This window comes from Hyperolius riggenbachi, chromosome 5 (assembly GCF_040937935.1).
Source record: "Hyperolius riggenbachi isolate aHypRig1 chromosome 5, aHypRig1.pri, whole genome shotgun sequence".
Lineage (NCBI taxonomy): Eukaryota > Metazoa > Chordata > Amphibia > Anura > Hyperoliidae > Hyperolius > Hyperolius riggenbachi.
The window spans coordinates 262,707,317-262,724,360 of record NC_090650.1 but is presented as its reverse complement, the minus strand read 5'-3'; the positions used below and the strand labels follow the sequence as shown (position 1 = coordinate 262,724,360).

The window sequence follows — 17,044 nt, the reverse complement described above, 5'->3', positions numbered from 1 at the left end:
ACAGGAGTTGGGCCCCCCAGGTTAAAAAAAAAAAAAATAAAAAAATAAAAAAAAAAAAAAAAAAACCTGCAATACTTAATGGGCCCCTGAAGCAGCAGAACTTCAGGGGCCCTTGTGCGGCGGCACGGCCTGCACGGCCGTATGTCCGCCACTGATCCAAACCTCTAATGTCCAAGATACACCTTTGCAAAATCCAGATTTTAAATTCTTTGTTGATGGTTCTAGGTACTACACTGAGGATGGTAAGCCACACACTGGTTATGCTGTTGTAACACTGGAGGAAACAGTGGTGCAAAAATCTTTACCTCCAAAGAAATCGGCACAGGAGGCAGAACTTCATGCTCTCATTGAAGCCTGTACTCTGGCCACAGGTAAGACTGCCAATGTCTTTACAGATAGCAGGTATGGATTTTCCATATCACACGACTACGGTCCGATTTGGAGGTCCCGGAACTTTATGACGGCTGCAGGTAAACCAATTAAAAAAGCTGATCTGCTAAGTAACTTGTTTAAGGCTCTCCAGTTACCATCCAGGGTAGCCATATTAAAAGTACAAGCACACACAAAAGAGCAGTCAAAGGAAGCTAAAGGTAATCGAAGAGCAGACGCCGCTGCCAAAGCCGCAGCTCTCACCCCCCTGTCGGAAGTTGCACTGTTCAATATCTCAGAGATTCCACCTGTACCAGTGGATGTGGAGATGCTGAAAACTCTACAAAGACAAGAAGCTACCAGTCACAAAGCTGCATGGAGTAGTAAGGGGGCACAGCAAGAAGAAGATGGAGTGTGGAGGGCAGGATCTTTGTTCTGTCTTCCTAGATCTCTATACCCAATGATGGCTGCTCTAACACATGGTCCAACTCACATGGGTAGAATAATATGGTTGCTCTGGTAGGTAAATACTGGATAGCACCTGGGTTCAGCTCCGTTGCTGCCCGAGTCACAGCAAATTGTGAGATCTGCATGCGACATAATATTGGACAAGTAGTGAAGGTAAGGCAAAGGCATATGCCTAGGCCAGAGTACCTGTTGCAAAAGTTACAAATTGACCTCATATAGCTACCAAATGTGGGAGGGTATGAGTTTGCCCTGCTTTGTGTTGATGTCTTTTCAGGATTAGCCTGAGTGTTGGCCAGTAATCAAAGCAAATGCTAAAACATGAAAAAGCAAAAACAAAGCCCTAACAGAGGTAATATGCAGATATTCACTGCCGGAGGTAATTATCAGTGAACAAGGTTCTCATTTCACAGGACAGGTGGTACAGGAAATAATGCAGGCTATGGGTATCACACAGGCTTTCTATACTCCTTATCATTCACAATAGTAGTGGGAAAGCAGAAAGACTAAATTGTGCAATTAAAACAAGGGAAGGAAAATGTGTGAAGATACAGGTAAGCTGTGGACAGAATGTTTACCTATCATCCTGTATAGCGTAAGAACTACCCCAATGAAACACAGACTTAGGTTAAGTCCATATGAAATCTTGTTTGACAGGTACCTAGAACAGAATAAATTTGCCTCAGCAAATCCAATCATTTCATTCAAATCTAGCAGAATATGTCATTACCATACAGAACCATTTAGCTGAGACTCATACAAATTATTTCTCCTTGTGACAGCTACTTCAGTAAAACTTGAGGAATTCATTAACTGGACTCACGTCAGTCATTATAAGAAAGTGACCAAAGACAACAATGGTTAAACTGATAGGCTTACACATTGTGTTATTTGTGTATTTTGTCAATGTATTTCAGGTTCAAGACTTGTTCTGGGAAGAACCAAACCTGTATATGATGCTGCAAAGGAGAGTGGCATTAGCTGAGAATAAAACAAAATGTTGGGTATGTGGTATGAGGCCAAAGGATTCAAAGGGGTTGCCACTAATAGCCATCCCCATAACAAATGAAGCATTTAGTAAAGAGGACATTTTAGGACGAAACCATACTGCAGATAGAGCCAGAGCTGTCTGGAGAACCCCTGTGTTAAAACCAATGCCTACTTCAAAGCCCACAATATGCATGGATATAGAAAAATCCCTGAGACACCTCTAGTATCCCTAGGTAGACTGCCCAAATCATATTGCAATAACGCCACATATAACTTTACTATGCTCTGGAAAAATGTAAGCATAAATGATATAGGTACTGATGCATGGTCCCTAGGAATAGCCTTACTTATGCTCCTAGGGGGCAATACTGGTTATATGAATTTTCCCTCAGATCAAGGTATTAATAAAACTTTATGTAATTTTACTCATCTAGATGCTATCCGGATCCCAGAGTGTGCAAACTTATTAGGAATAGAGCTTGCTATGATAGGAGCAGGAGCACATGTTAATGTATCAAAAGAGATGTTTTCACGAGGTATAATCTCATTGCAACCACCCTATTACTTTGCTTGTGGACGCTGGGCTTATGCCTGGCTGCCAAGAGGAAGCTATGGTCAATGTACTGTAGCCACCTTAGCTCCAGGAATAGCTGTTGTAGAAGAAAAAGCTATAACTGCAAAGAAATATTTATTGCCCCATCACAATCTATATAAAAGGAGTCTGTTTACCGCCAATGATTATGCATGGGCCTTTTTCCCTACATGGACAGGTTGGGGGATGCAAATGATAAGATTAAATGACTACTCTGGACTAATTGACAATATGTTTAATGAGACCATTGCAGCGGTCACTGCTAACACAGTTTAAATAGCCTAAGTACGCAAGTTGGCGCTACAAGAAAATTGGCCTTAGATTATATATTAGCGGCCCAGGGGGGGATGTGCATGGTGGTCCAGGATGATTGCTGTACGTGGATTGACGACAGTGGCGACATTGTCCTCAACCACTTACAAAAAATTAAAGGGGTTGCAAAACACCACTAGGGAAATAGGCAATGAGGGATGGAATCCTTTTAAAGGTACAAATATAGGGAATTTATTTGGTTCAATTGGAGGGTTCTTTAAACAAATAGTTGCCTATCTGGTGATGTTCCTGCACACAGTTCTGATGTTTTACCTTTGCTATAGATTCATTATGTGTTTCATTAGCAGGTGCACTCGCACATCTGAAGCTCACATCTACTTAGTTCAACGAAGAAGCTCCTATGATGAAATATCTACCCAGGAGTATGAAAATTGCGCGACATCGTCGGTCTAACTATTAGATCCTGTGCCTGAAGGCCAATTGGCTATCAGGGTTGGTACGCTGGTCACTGTTGCGCTTAACGTGCGGTGACCGTGCCTTGAACGCGCTTGTCACTGTTGCGCTTATCGTGTGGTGACCGCGTTTAGCTGTAGTGTAGTCAGAAGTTTATGTTAGAAAGCTTTGAATTACTTCTGTAAAATTCTTGTTTGTTAATTGTTATAATTGATTTATTAATTTATGTGGCCATCATATGGCCAAAAGGGGGGAAATGTGAGGTTTACATTAATATAGATATACCTAACTGTAGAATCCTCCTTGTATAACGAGACAGGTTCTCTTAAGTTTCTGTTATAATAGGAAAATAGACAGAAATCTGTTTCTCTCTAGCAGCAGCTCAGAGCAATAGAAACTAGATAAGGGGGTCTAATGATTTCAAAGTTTAATTTTCTCCCTCTATCATAACAAATCAGCTGACTGAAACCAGATAATAAAGGACTTAGGACATGTCAGATAGATATGTATGTTTCTGCAGTGTTTAGCAAAATTATTAGCTGACAGGTATGAAAGTCAGAAATAGGAACCCATCACGCCATATTGTAATTATTAACTTAATGACATAATGCTTTATGTGACTATAATGCTATAAAAACTTGAAGTCTTTCATTATTAAACTAAGAAGATCTGGTTTGCAAACATGTAGCTGGTGTCCGTGTGATCTTCTTCCTAAGGGCCTAAAATTCGGAGTCCGTTAGCCAACGTATGAGTAGAGGTGTTTGGCCTCACTTTAAATTTATATTACAGGTCTTAGACTTCACACTATATATATATATATATATATATATAGATAGATAGATAGATAGATAGATAGATAGATAGATAGATAGATAGATAGATAGATAGATAGATAGATAGATAGATAAATATATATAGATATAGATAGATATATATAGATATATATATATATATATATAGATATAGATATATAGATATATATAGTTATATAGTTATATATATATATATATATATATATATATATATATATATATATATATATATATATATATATATATATATATATATATATATATATAGTTATATAGTTATATATATATAGTTATATAGTTATATAGTTATATATATATAGTTATATATATATAGTTAGATATAGATATAGATATAGATATAGATATTTATAGATATATATATTTATAGATATATATATTTATAGATATATATATATAGTTATATAGTGTTATATAGATATATAGATATATAGATATATAGATATATAGATATATAGATATATAGATATAGTTTTTATATATATATATATATATATATATATATATATATATATATATATATATATATCTCTATCGAGAGAGAGAGAGAGAGAGAATTTTTTTTTTTCTCTAATTTCTTGTCAGCTGAGTGGGGAGGCGACCTGGCCGTCCAAAGACACCATTTGTATGTGATTTTAGAGGTACTTTACTACACCAAACTGTGAGGGAGGATGGGTAGGTACCCGCATATTAATTGAAGGAATACTATCGATTCACATGTTTTTTTTTCAATTGACACAGGAATTGTTTGGGAAGTGCTGCTAAGTACTGGTGTATATATTTTAGTAGCAACTTCTTTGTTTACTGTTATCAAAATACATTCAATCTTTACTGACAAACTGACCGCTGACTGAGCCATGAGGAGAGGGGAAATTCCCCTCACACTTGATCAGTTAACTCTATGTGTAGCTCTGTGTGTGACAGAGAAGAGAGCTCCCAACAGCTGCAGCTCCTGTGTCCTGTGTTTCTTACTGAAGTGTCTGAAGAGAGCAGAGGAAATGTAACTAATTGTCACAGCTATCCATACTGTTTTTGCTTTCAGAGTTTGATATGTTTGATATTTGCTTTCTGTAGTCTGATATGCAACTCTGGCTGTGCATTGAAGCAGACACCCCTTCTGCAATTGATTTATCCCAATATAGCTAAATCCTACCCTCAATAAATAACAGCTTTTGCCTCTGATATTTAACATGAAAAGTAGGAAAATGTTTACACAGCTACTTAGACATTATTTGCACACTGTCATTTTAGAACACTTGGGTATCGATAGTATTCCTTTAAGCATTGTGGGGATCTCAGAAACTCTCAGGTCACTCCCCTCGGCCTTTGCATAAATGTAACCAGGTGAACATATCCATTATTAGGTTGATAGGGATGTTTATACCACGTTTCAGAATATTCAACTGTATAACTAAGGAACATAAAACATCATAAAACAGGGACTTTTGTCATGTCTCATTCACGGCAGTGTACCTAGGGATATAATATTTGTTATTGCAGCGTATCAGAATAATGGAATAGTAAAGAGCAGCAAAAATATATAACATTGCATTTTATCGAGAGGGACCTTGCATGATCAGAGGTTTTTGATCGTGCATATTAAATGCCCAGCTCATGGACCTGAGCGGTTGTGTCTCTGAGGTCTGCCACAGAAAGGGACGTTCTTCCATCTTTCTTTCTGTGGCATAGCTAAGGTGGATATATGGATTGGCCAATCGCCCAGAGTAATATCAGGGAGGTCAAAGGCATCTCTGACTTTTTGCAAGTCCTTGGGGGAGTTGAAGACCACTGATTTGCCATCTTTCGAGATGTTAACTGCAAAAGGGTAGCCCCATCGGTATAGGATGTCACGTTCACGTAAAGCATCAAGTAGGGGTCGCGTAGCTCTTCGTAATTGAAGGGTTAAGCTGGAGAGATCCGGCAATCGGTGTACTTTTGCCCCATTGAAGTCAATTTCCCCTTTTTTGCGGGCAGCTGTCATGATAGCATCTTTCTCTTTATAGAAGTGGACCCTACAGATAATGTCTCTCGGTTTGTTTGGGTCATTGGTAGGTGGGCGAGCTGAGCGGTGGGCCCTGTCAATTTCAATTTTATTATCTCTCGGTGCGTCTAGGAACATGTTGAAGATCGCCTCAGTGGTGGCCATTATGTCAGGGGCTTTGGTAGTTTCAGGGACCCCTCTCACCCTAATGTTGTTGCGTCTGTGGCGGTTCTCAGGATCATCAGTTTTCATATAGAGGGCCGCAATGTGGCCTGAGTGAGCATTGACCGTGCTTTGTTGAGATTTAAGTGCTATGTCAGTCTCATCCTGGCGTTTTTCAATCTCCTCGAGCCTATGGGTCACGTGGCTGAAATCTTGTCTTAATTCCGCCATTTCTTGTTTATAATTGTCCATTATTCTAGTGACACAGTTCTCGAGGTCTTGTTTCATTGGAAGGGATCTGATATATTCATGAAGATCCACCTCTATATACGATTCTGCCCCTTCAGACAAATTGGGAGAAGTGGGGCCTGTATATTGTCTGGGTGGAGAGGGAGAGCCCTGCAGAGATTAGGGAGTGCTTCCGCCATTATTTTTAGCTTGTGGGGAATGCAGGGTGTATGCTGGCTGGCTCTGCAACCCTTTGCTAGTGGTCTCGGGTGGTTGCTGCAGATTTGTCATGTCTGCCTCATGGTGGGGGTGTTCGCGCTGTGCGGCCCCGTCATGTATGTCCTGGGAAAGTGAGGCAGGGGAGGCAGCGGGAGAGCCGTTGGCTTGATTTCCTCCAGGGCTGCAGCCCGAGAGCACATGCGAGCCCATAGCCGGAGAAGGGGCTAAATCCGCCCGCTGGATGGGAGAGGGCGCAGTGTGTGGTATTGGAGCAGGGACATCGTCACTGTAGCGGCTCGCGCGGGGAGACTGGGCCTCAAAGCCGGACATACCTGGTGTTGTCTCTGTGCCGGTTTTGGGAGACCGCTTGCTGGATTTTTTGTCCGGTGGGCTCTCGGTCTGGTCCGGTGATGCGGGATTACGTGGCTCTGGAGCCTTCAGGTCTGTGGGGTGAGTCTTTACCCCGTGCTCCCGGGTTGTGATTCGCTCTGCCACGTGGCGATTCCGCCATTCCCCTGGCCTCCTGGTCTTTTATTCTTCCTTCTAGAGGGCGAAGGAATCGCTTAATTTGCGATTGAGAGGTCTTGTTCTTCTTGGCACTACCTCCCTTCTTTCTGCTGCTGCCCATGGGTTATTTTAGTGTCAGGAAGAGCTGTAACTAGCAGTTATTCTGTTAAGGCTGCGGGAGCTCAGAGAAGGAACAACCTCACACGGCCATTGGCAAGCAACGCCCCCGTTGTGGTTGATTTTTAAAGTTTATCTGAACTCATGACTTCCTCATGTGCTCTAAAATATAAGCAACAGCATAATAACCTTTAAAGAAAACAATTTCCCTGTTACAGCTTAGGGAGATCCTGCAGAGTGATTACTTCCTGGTATCCTGGGAGCACAGAAAGGGTAAACCTCCTGTGTCTACATAATAGCTTAGAATTGGGCAGAAGAATTAGCGCTCTATAAACACACACAGGGTGAATTTCTAATTGTTTCCCCTTGTCCTCTGTGCAAGAGTTCAGGCCAATTTTAAAGTGAACCTGAGGTGGGGGGGGGGGGGGGAATAATACATACCTGGGGCTTCCTCCAGGCTGATTGCTCCCTTGCCGTCCTCCGCCTCCTTCTTCTGAAATTGACCTCGGAAAGTCCTCCAGAAGCAGTACTACTGCACAGGTGCAGAACGCCACAGGAGCGCACGTGGTCAGACTGTGGCTGCACCGATTAGCCCAGACTGGAGGACTTTTCAGGACCAGTTGCAGTAGATCCAAGAGGCAGAGGAGGTCGGCGAAGGAGCGATCGGTCTAGAAGAAACCCCTGGTATGTATCTAACCCCCCCCCCCCCCCATCTCAGGTACACTTTAAGTGTTGTGGACACTAAAAATCAGCCTAAAGCAGCTGCATTGCAGTTAATAGCATTGCTTTATTGCTGCTGATTAGAGCAGTTTGATGCTGCGATGGAACACCAAATGGTTCTGTTAACCAGCATCAGAACAATACTGTGGACTGTAATGTGCACTAATGAGGAGAAAAGCTGTTAATGCTATAAAGCACAATATACTGAAGATCATTCTTAAGCATAATGTACTAAGCAAAAATTCCTCTGCATTTATTATATATTTTTATAATTCTGACATCATTTGTAGTGCTTTCAGGGCCAGTTCTATACTTTTTGCTGCCTGAGGCAACCTTGTGAGGATGCTGTTTCTCCCCCCCCCCCCCCCCCAATAAGTAGTATAATTTCCCCCCAGTATAGGTAGACTGGAGGAGGTAGCAGCAAGGAAGGGGGACCGCGGTGGGGAGGGGAGGCCGGCCCCCCCTCCCTCACCTGGGGCTCCCCGTCTGCTCTCCCCCTCCAGTGATTTGCTTAAAATTCAATAGTACTTCAGTGGGCGGCATTGCAGGAAGTTACGTGAGTGGTGGAACGCAGTGCAGGATCCAGGAAATCGGTGAGTCATTGCGCTACCTGCTGCCTGGCTGAACTAATTGAATTTTGAGCAAATCACTGGAAAGGGAGAGCGGACAGGGGAGCCCCAGGCCCACCGCTGTGCTCTCTGCTCCCCCTTTCCTGGCTGCTACCCCCCTCCACCCAGGGCCAGGCGGGCGCCACCCCCCAACTTCCGCTACCTCACCCCGCCTGATTGGTGGCCTGGGGCTGAGTGCTTTACAGAGTACGTAATCTAAGGCTGGTTTCAGACTGCAATCCAGCGTAAGCGATGTGGACCCGATCGATTTCTGCTTTTTCCGCCTGACCCCGAGTGGAGAGCTGCTACTGCGCTGGAGCCGGGGAGGGTAAATATTGCAGGCACTACTTTCCTTGTCAACTGTGGCATTGGGGGCCCAACGCTGCCACCGTTGGACGGAGGATGACAAGGAAGCCTCAATAGGGTCCAGAGGCTTCCCCCTCTCAAGGTAAGTACACACAGCACCATTCCCCCCGGGACGTTTTTAAAGTTACAGGTTCTCTTGAAAATCGTGGAAAAATTACCACCATTGCGATTTTTTAAAAAATCGCAATCGCCGCAATTTGACCACGATTTTAATGCAAGTCAATAGGAGCATCTTTTAAAAACTCTGAGAGCTCTGATGGTCAGACAAGCTCTCAGCGCTGGTGCACACCAGAAGAGCTCTTCTGAGTGCTTTGTGATTTTAAAAGCTCCGGCTAATGTTATCCTATGTGTCTGTTCTCACTGGAGCGATGGGATTTTGTAGTGTGCACCAGCCCTCAGAAAGCGCTCATAGGGTCTACAATCTAACAGGGAAGCTCATATATGTGATCCCTGCCATTGTCTAATGTCCCTATCAAAGTCCAAGGTCTGTTTCCATTACTCGTTCTGCCCAATTATAATCTTTAACTGCATGGGCAATCAAATCCAGTTAGTCGGAAGAGCCTTTGGCTTTGCACAAGTGCCTACTTACTGGGCATGAGCGAGTTCTAACCCGCACATGCCCAGTGGGAGGAAGTGCTTGGGCTGAAAGGAGTGTCTGGTCAGAACTTGGGTATGCCCAGTTCAAATGCACTACTACATGGTCTGATGAATTTCAGGTACTTTGTCAAGAAGAAAAAAAAAAAAACTAAAGAATGAGGAATGGAAGGAACCCCAAAGGCAATAAACCGTATTAAAGCATTTGTAGTAAGTACTTTGTCCCAAAATGTATTTAGTTTAAAAGTTTTTGTTCAAGTGAGCTTTTAAGTAGAGTACACCGTTTACTAGTTAATTTCTAAAGATTTCAAAAGCTGTTCCTTTTTAAATACATTTGCAGCAGAAGCTCTTGAATTTGACCAGAATCCTTCAGATAAACAACATAAAACCTTTAGTGTGCATATATTTTAGATACTTGACTTCTTGGAAAAGTCTTGAGACACAACATTTAGTTCAAACCACTTTTATTTTTTTCAACCTGGTAAATTTACCTTGGTAACCTTTTAGGGGTATTATGGATCTGCCAAAACTGCTTTCGTGAAATGATGGGTATACTTTAATTCTTTACACTAAGAAGATTAAACCGTACTTGTTTGTATTCACATCAAGAGCGGGAAACCACTATGACCTATACACTCCCACTAAAAATCAACAGTGGTCTCCACACTGTGGCCAAGACTGGAGTGGTGAAAGCCCACAGGACTTGCTCATACAGTGCCTCTCTGTTTACTGGAAAATAGGGGAACAGGCTGGGAAAGGTCACAGCACAAAATAGCTGTGGAAAAGGACTGTATCATCCATGCACGTTGTTTTAGTAACCAAATAAGGCATTGAGACATTTTTAAGATATTATCCCAGAACGAACAGTGTTTTTTTTTTTTTTTTTTTTTTTTTGCAATATTTAAAGAGAACCCGAGGCAGTGTAGCAGGGGGGCAGATGGAAGACAGAGGCATGGTCCCTGCTTCATGACATGCCTCTGTGTCCCCCTGACGCTGCTCTCTTCCCCCACTCCCTCCCACTGCGCTATCACTCTGCAAAATGATCAACAATAATTGTCACTATTCTGGAGGGAAATGGGAGGGGGATGTACTTCAGTTGTCTTTTAAAGGCATGGAGACAAAGCGCTCTTATCAGTTTGAATATGAAAATAAGTCATTTGGTGGTTTAAAGCAATCTTGAATAGCATCACATCTAATGAATGAGATGCTGTGTGCTGTGCAGCTTTACCACCTTAACAGCATTGATTGTTGTTGTTATCAATTTTCCAAAGACACAACAACAAAAGTTGTTTAGGTGATACCTTTAATGACTAACTGTACAAGATTTCTTTGCAAGCGTTGAAAACTTTAGGTTTCTTATTTAGGCATGTTTTAGAACTGGATCAGAACCTTACATTGCCGGAGAGAGAAGCTTGTTACCTCCCCTCCCACATTCCTGCTCCTCACTGATTGGCTGAGGGCAGTCCAGTGTGACATGAGCTTGAGAAGGGAAATACACCTCACCCCTCTGCAGAAGCTGGTGAAATGAGATATATGCTGTGCTTACACGTGTTTACAAAGCAAGCCTGATATGACAGTGCTGTTTCTAGGAGGAAAAAATACTAAGGGAGGAAATATCATCAGGATTGGCTTCAGTCAGAGGCAATAAATATGGAAAATGCATGGAGCAGTTTTCTCTTTATTTACTATATAAAGCAAGTCCCTGAATTTGGCTGAAAATCTTATCTGAAGTTTGCCACATGCTCCCTCCAGCCCCTTCCACACTTCCTGTCCCTCCTGGGGGGCGGAGCTTGGCAGCTGAGTCCATAGTGGGCTTCTTGTCTGACTTCGGAGACAATTCATGGCTCAACAGGGTGACAGCATCCTGTGCTGCTAAGATGGTAGGGCTGTTTGGTATGCATCCTTGCCATTAGTTCTATATGTAGCAACCCAGTGCTGGGCTACCTAGAGCAGAAATGTCTCTTTAGTATTGGCTTTTTATTTAAGTGGAAAAAAGAGGCATTTGTTTAATTTATAAATCCTTGTATTTATTGTATGAGTGCATACTTCATAGCCCCTATACAAGATTTACTTTCTAAAGTTAAATAACTTTGCAGCTCAGAAGAGGCACTTTGAAAAAAATGTGATTGGCATGTAAATATACTACCGTATATACTCGAGTATAAGCCGAGATTTTGGGCCCAAAAAAGTGGACCAAAAGTGGGGGTCTCGGCTCATACTTGAGTCACTACCCCTGGAGTGCATGACACTGTGTCGCCTTAGTGCCCCCGAGTGCCTCCTCGTCCCCTGCCTGTGTCCCTGCTATATGCATCTGTAATAATGGTCCGACTACAATTTACCTGTATGTCAGCGGCTCCCCCCCCCCCCCCCCGCCATATGCATGTAGAGTAATAGACCTGCTACAATGTATGGGAGCGCTGTGCTGCACGCATATTTAATCTCCCCGGACCATGCTGGATGTAGGATCTCTCTGACCCTCTCTAGTGGCGCCTTTAAAGTGAACTAGAGACGAAGCATCCTCATGTATTTTACCATATAGATCAGTGGGAACATTAGAGAAAACACCTACCTTGCTCTCTGTTTCATTCTTCACTGCTCAGCATGCTTCTTATCAGCCCTGATAAAATTCCCGACTGAGCATTCAGTCTGGCTTTGCTCAGCACTTATAGCTGAGTCATTATAGCAGAGCCAGAAGGGGACAGGCTTGCTTGAAAAGACATCAGAGAAGACAGACTCCGCTATAATGATTCCTGAGCAAAGCCAGACTGAATGCTCAGTGATTTTATCAGGGCTAATAACAAGCAACCTGAGCAGCGAAGAATGAAACAGAGCAGGGTAGGTGTTTTCTCTAATGTTCCCACTGATATACTGTATATGGTAAAATACATGAGGGTGCTTCGTCTCTGGTAAACTTTAAGTATGCGCTGCTGCAGGATGTCAGAGAGATGAGACTCCTACATCCAGCGTGCTCCGGGTAGTGAACACTGTTTGGACCAATATGCTTAACAATCGGACTCTGCACTATGTAAGAACATAAATACTGCTCTGCTCTGGCTTGGGGGAGAGACTCTGGGAGGGAGGGGGGGTCAGGGGAGACAAATCTGTATACATGCATATGGCGGGTGGCCCACGGGGGGGGGGGGGGTAATGTTGAGCCGCTGACATACAGCTAAATTGTAGCAGGAATGTTACTACAGATGCATATAGCGGGATGAGGAGGCACTTAGGGTGAGTGAACGCTGTGCTCCCTATAACATATTGCTGAGCTCTGGCAGGGGTAAGAAACTCAGGAGGAGGGGGGGGGTCCTGTCCCCTTAAGGTAAAAGTTAGGGGGTCGGCCTATACTCTGGTCGGCTTGTACTCCAGTATATAGGGTACTTGAGAATCTTACCTATGAGGTTTCAACATGCAGCATTTAGTGCAGTATATTGTTTGTAGCTGGTGTTTTCCTTTTCACGTTGTTTTTTTATTAAAGGCAAATAATGGAACTTAAAGCAACAGGGATGGCCATTCTATCTCAGGGGAAAAAAAACACATATAAAGTAGATAAATACTTGATATACTTGCATAACTAATGTAAGCACTGTCCACGTTTTGATTTCAGTGAAATTTATATCTCGCTAATATTATAAATGCGAAAGTTTGGATGTTTGTTACTCAATCACGCAACAATGGCTGAACGGATTTGAATGAAATTTGGCACACACACAGTAAATTACCTGGAATAACATATAAAATACTTTTTATCCCCATAACCAAAAAGTGGGCCGAGACCAATCCAAATTTCACTGGGAAAATGTAAACTGCAGCCATTCTTATACTGTTAATGGTGGGGTTCTCAAACACTGCACAGTTGGCACGAAAACCATCAACAGGCTGGATAGTGTACTGGTTAAAGGAGAACTGTAGTGAGAGGTATATGGAGGCTACCATATTTATTTCCATTTAAGCAATACCAGTTGCCTGGCAGTCCTGCTGATCCTCTGCCTCTAATACTTTCAGCCATAGGCCCTGAACAAGCATGCAGCAGATCAGGTGTTTCTGACAAATTTGACATATCTGACAAGATTAGCTGCATGCTTGTTTCTGGTGTGATGCAGACACTTCTTCAGCCAAATAGACCAGCAGGGCTGCCAGGCAACTGGTATTACTTAAAAGGAAATAAATATGGCAGCCTCCATATACCTCTCACTACAGTCCTCCTTTAAGGACTCTGCCTCCAACACCCCTGGGATTGAATATTGGCACTTCCTGGTCAGTAAGCCAGCACCTATTCAGTAAGGAGACCTTTGGCAAGACCCCCTAACACTGCTACTGCCTATCGAGCATGCCCAAGTGGCTGCAGCTCTAGTGCTTTGAGTCCGCCAGGAGAAAAGCGCAATATAAATGTTCTGTGCCATGCCAACAAGGTTTTGTCGATGGCTTGCACATGCGCAGTAGCACGGACCTGCCCGGTATTCAGGCGGGAAAAGCCATGCCTGGTTGAGTCCATGCTACAGCACATGAGGCTCAGTTGAGCTGCGCTTTGGGGGTCCTAGCTCTTGAAGGGCCTGGCAGAGGAGGACAGGAAAGTTTCTGAAATACGTGGAGGCTTCCCTCTTCTGAGGTATGTATTGAAATTTGAGCAATGCAAACCTCACAGGTTTGCTTTAACTCTTTAAAGTTGAACAGCGTACTATGAGAATATATTGTTGCATTGAATTGGAGATCATTTTAATTTAAAGAGAATCTGTATTGTTAAAATCGCACAAAAGTAAACATATCAGTGCGTTAGGGGACATCTCCTATTACCCTCTGACACAATTTTGCCGCTCCTCGCCGCATTAAAAGTGGTTAAAAACAGTTTTAAAAAGTTTGTTTATAAACAAACAAAATGGCCACCAAAACAGGAAGTAGGTCGATGTACAGTATGTCCACACATAGAAAATACATCCATACACAAGCAGGCTGTATACACTCTTCCTTTTGAATCTCAAGAGATCATTTGTGTGTTTCTTTCCCCCTGTTCTCATGCACTGAAGTTTCAGGCTGCTGTTTCTCCTGCAAACAGCTTTGCCTTTGTCTGTAATTCTTCAGTATGTGAAAGCCCAGCCAGCTCAGAGGACGATTTATCCAGCTTGTAAAAGATAAGAGAGCAGAGAGAAGCTGCACTAATCTAAATAACACACAGGCAGTGTGCAGAGAGGGGCCTGAAAGGGGGAGTTCATAGCAGAACCACAACATTGAAGAACTTGGCAGCCTTCCAGACACAGGCTGACAAGTCTGACAAGAGAGAGATAAGTTGATTTATTACAGAGACAGTGATAGTAGAAAGGGCTGCAGTAAGCCAGAACACATTAGAATAGCTTTTGGAACTTGTAGGATGATAAAAAACAGGATGCAATTTTTGTTACGGAGTCTCTTTAAGAGACAATTCTACTCACCTCTGCTTATCTCATGTTGGTAAGTTTGGTGCTTGCTCGTAGTGTGGTTATATCACTTTTCCGTTCAACACCATAAATTTGATGTGATGTTACTTCTGTTATTTTGCAGAAGGATGCAGAAAAGGCTGAAAACAAGAAGCTGCATGCTAAGTGGGAAGCCTTCATGAAGGAACAGGAACAGAGGCGCCTGGACCTCGATGATGAACAGCGCAAAGCAGTGCAACGTCTGAGGGATCAATATGCAGGGATGGATAAAGAACTTGCCAAAATGGCTTCCTTCTAGTAGTTCTTACTATGCACATCATCGAGTCAGCCTTTTGACTGATAATCACCTACTTGCCATTCAGAAAGAAAGGTGGTAAGCTTTCCATTACCTCATTTATAAAGTGCCTGAGGATGCTCTGAACTTGAGTATATCACAGAGAGCCAGTGGAGCAGCACAAGTCTACTTTTCAGCTATTCCTGTGACACTTGGGATTTCTATTGCCCACAGATATATGCATTTTTTTTACAATTTGTCCTTGTATGTTTTTGGTAGACTGACTTTATGCTTTACATGCATTGGTGTTGCATCCAGTTCCATTTGTAGCTTATGTATTTTGTATACAGATTACAGTCATCACTGTGCATACATAGCAGCAATATCCTGCATCTGTCAGTCATTGTACTAGTTTAATAGTTCAGCAATAATGCAACTGGGTGAAGAGAACAATAAACACAAGTGGAATGTTAAGTTTGTGGTTTTCAGTGTCACTTTCATTTGCTTACGTGGTTAGTTTTAACCTAAATACACAGTTTGCACCTTAGTTTGGTTGCAGAAACTTTCCATGTTTTATTTTTTTGAAGAAGTTAAACTGAATAATCCACTTTTTTTTTTCTTTCTCTCTCTCCGAAATACACTTTAAACGATCGCCGCTGGGAGACTGTTAGACGGCGAAACCACCTTCTATTAATGTTGTACAGCGCTACGATCTGCAGCAGCACTGTACTGGGGACAGTTGTGTGACACGGCTGTCCCCCTGGCAGGCACAAAAGTGATCCGCTGTCATAGGCTGAAGCCTATGACAGCTGATCACGCTGATTGGCTGGCAGGGGGAGAGAGAGGCGATAATGAGAAATAATGAAATAAATATGTATATCAAAATAAATAAACATTGGGGGAGTGATCAGACCCCACCAACAGAGAGCTCTGTTGGTGGGGAGAAAAGGGGGTGGGGGGATCACTTGTGTGCTGAGTTGTACGGCCCTGCAGCGAGGCCGTAAAGCTGCAGTGGCCTATTTCTGTAAAAATGGCCTGGTCACTAGGGGGGTTTAACACCGCAGTCCTCAAGTGGTTAACCACTTAAGGACCACAGGCTTAAACCCGTTTTTGCAAAATAGGCCACTGCAGATTTAAGGCCTCGCTGCAGGGCTGTACAACTCAGCACATAAGTAATTCCCTCCCCCCCTTTGCTGCCCACCAACAGAGCTTTCTGTTGGTGGGCAATGATCTCTCCCAGGATGTTTATTTTTTTTTAATAAATTTTTTTTATTATTTTGCTAATCCACCCCTCCCTCCCTCCCACAGCCAGCCAATCAGTGGGATCGGCTGTCATAGGCTTCAGCCTATGACAGCGGATCGCTTCTGTCTCCCCCAGGGGGACATGGCTGTCCCCAGTACAGCGCTGCCGTGGATACAGACTAATTAGACGGTGGTTTCGCCGTCTAACTTCCTAGCGGCGATCGCCGCTGTGAGGCTGATGATGGAGCGGAGCTTCGTCATTCAAGCAGGGATGCACGTGCATTGGCGCACATGATCTCCTGCAAAAGCGGCCCACAGGGATCAGCGTTAGGCGCTCCTGGGGCTGCGGCCACACCCGTCGGCATGACTCGGTCGGCTCGAGGTTAAATAACCTTGAAGGACACTTGATTTTTGTTAAAGTAACCTTGAACTGGCCACAAAAAAACACAAATGAAGTCCATGGTGGGCTAGATTACCGTGTCCTGGCCCTGCTCATTCCTTGTCACTCTAAACCTTCCACAGGACCCTACAGTCAAATATTTCTCAAGGAAGCTCCCCCTAGCAACAGCTTGTGATTCAGTTCCAAGCCTCGCATGCATGGCTAAAGCAAGCAGACAATGGACAGGGGTGATGTAAAGGATCATGG

General features: G+C 43.2%; 1 protein-coding gene across 2 annotated transcripts in view; it reads left to right on the top strand.

The window, feature by feature from the left end:
* LOC137518696 (biogenesis of lysosome-related organelles complex 1 subunit 5-like) overlaps nucleotides 1-15,630 on the top strand; it is a 102,504-nt gene extending 86,874 nt beyond the window's left edge. For both annotated transcript variants that reach the window (XM_068236870.1, XM_068236871.1), the window contains exon 5: nucleotides 15,007-15,630. In XM_068236870.1, coding sequence (XP_068092971.1) covers nucleotides 15,007-15,180 — 174 coding nt within the window. In that variant the 3' untranslated portion in view covers nucleotides 15,181-15,630. The remainder of the gene's footprint in view (nucleotides 1-15,006) is intronic.
* The last annotated feature ends 1,414 nt before the right edge of the window (nucleotides 15,631-17,044 follow it).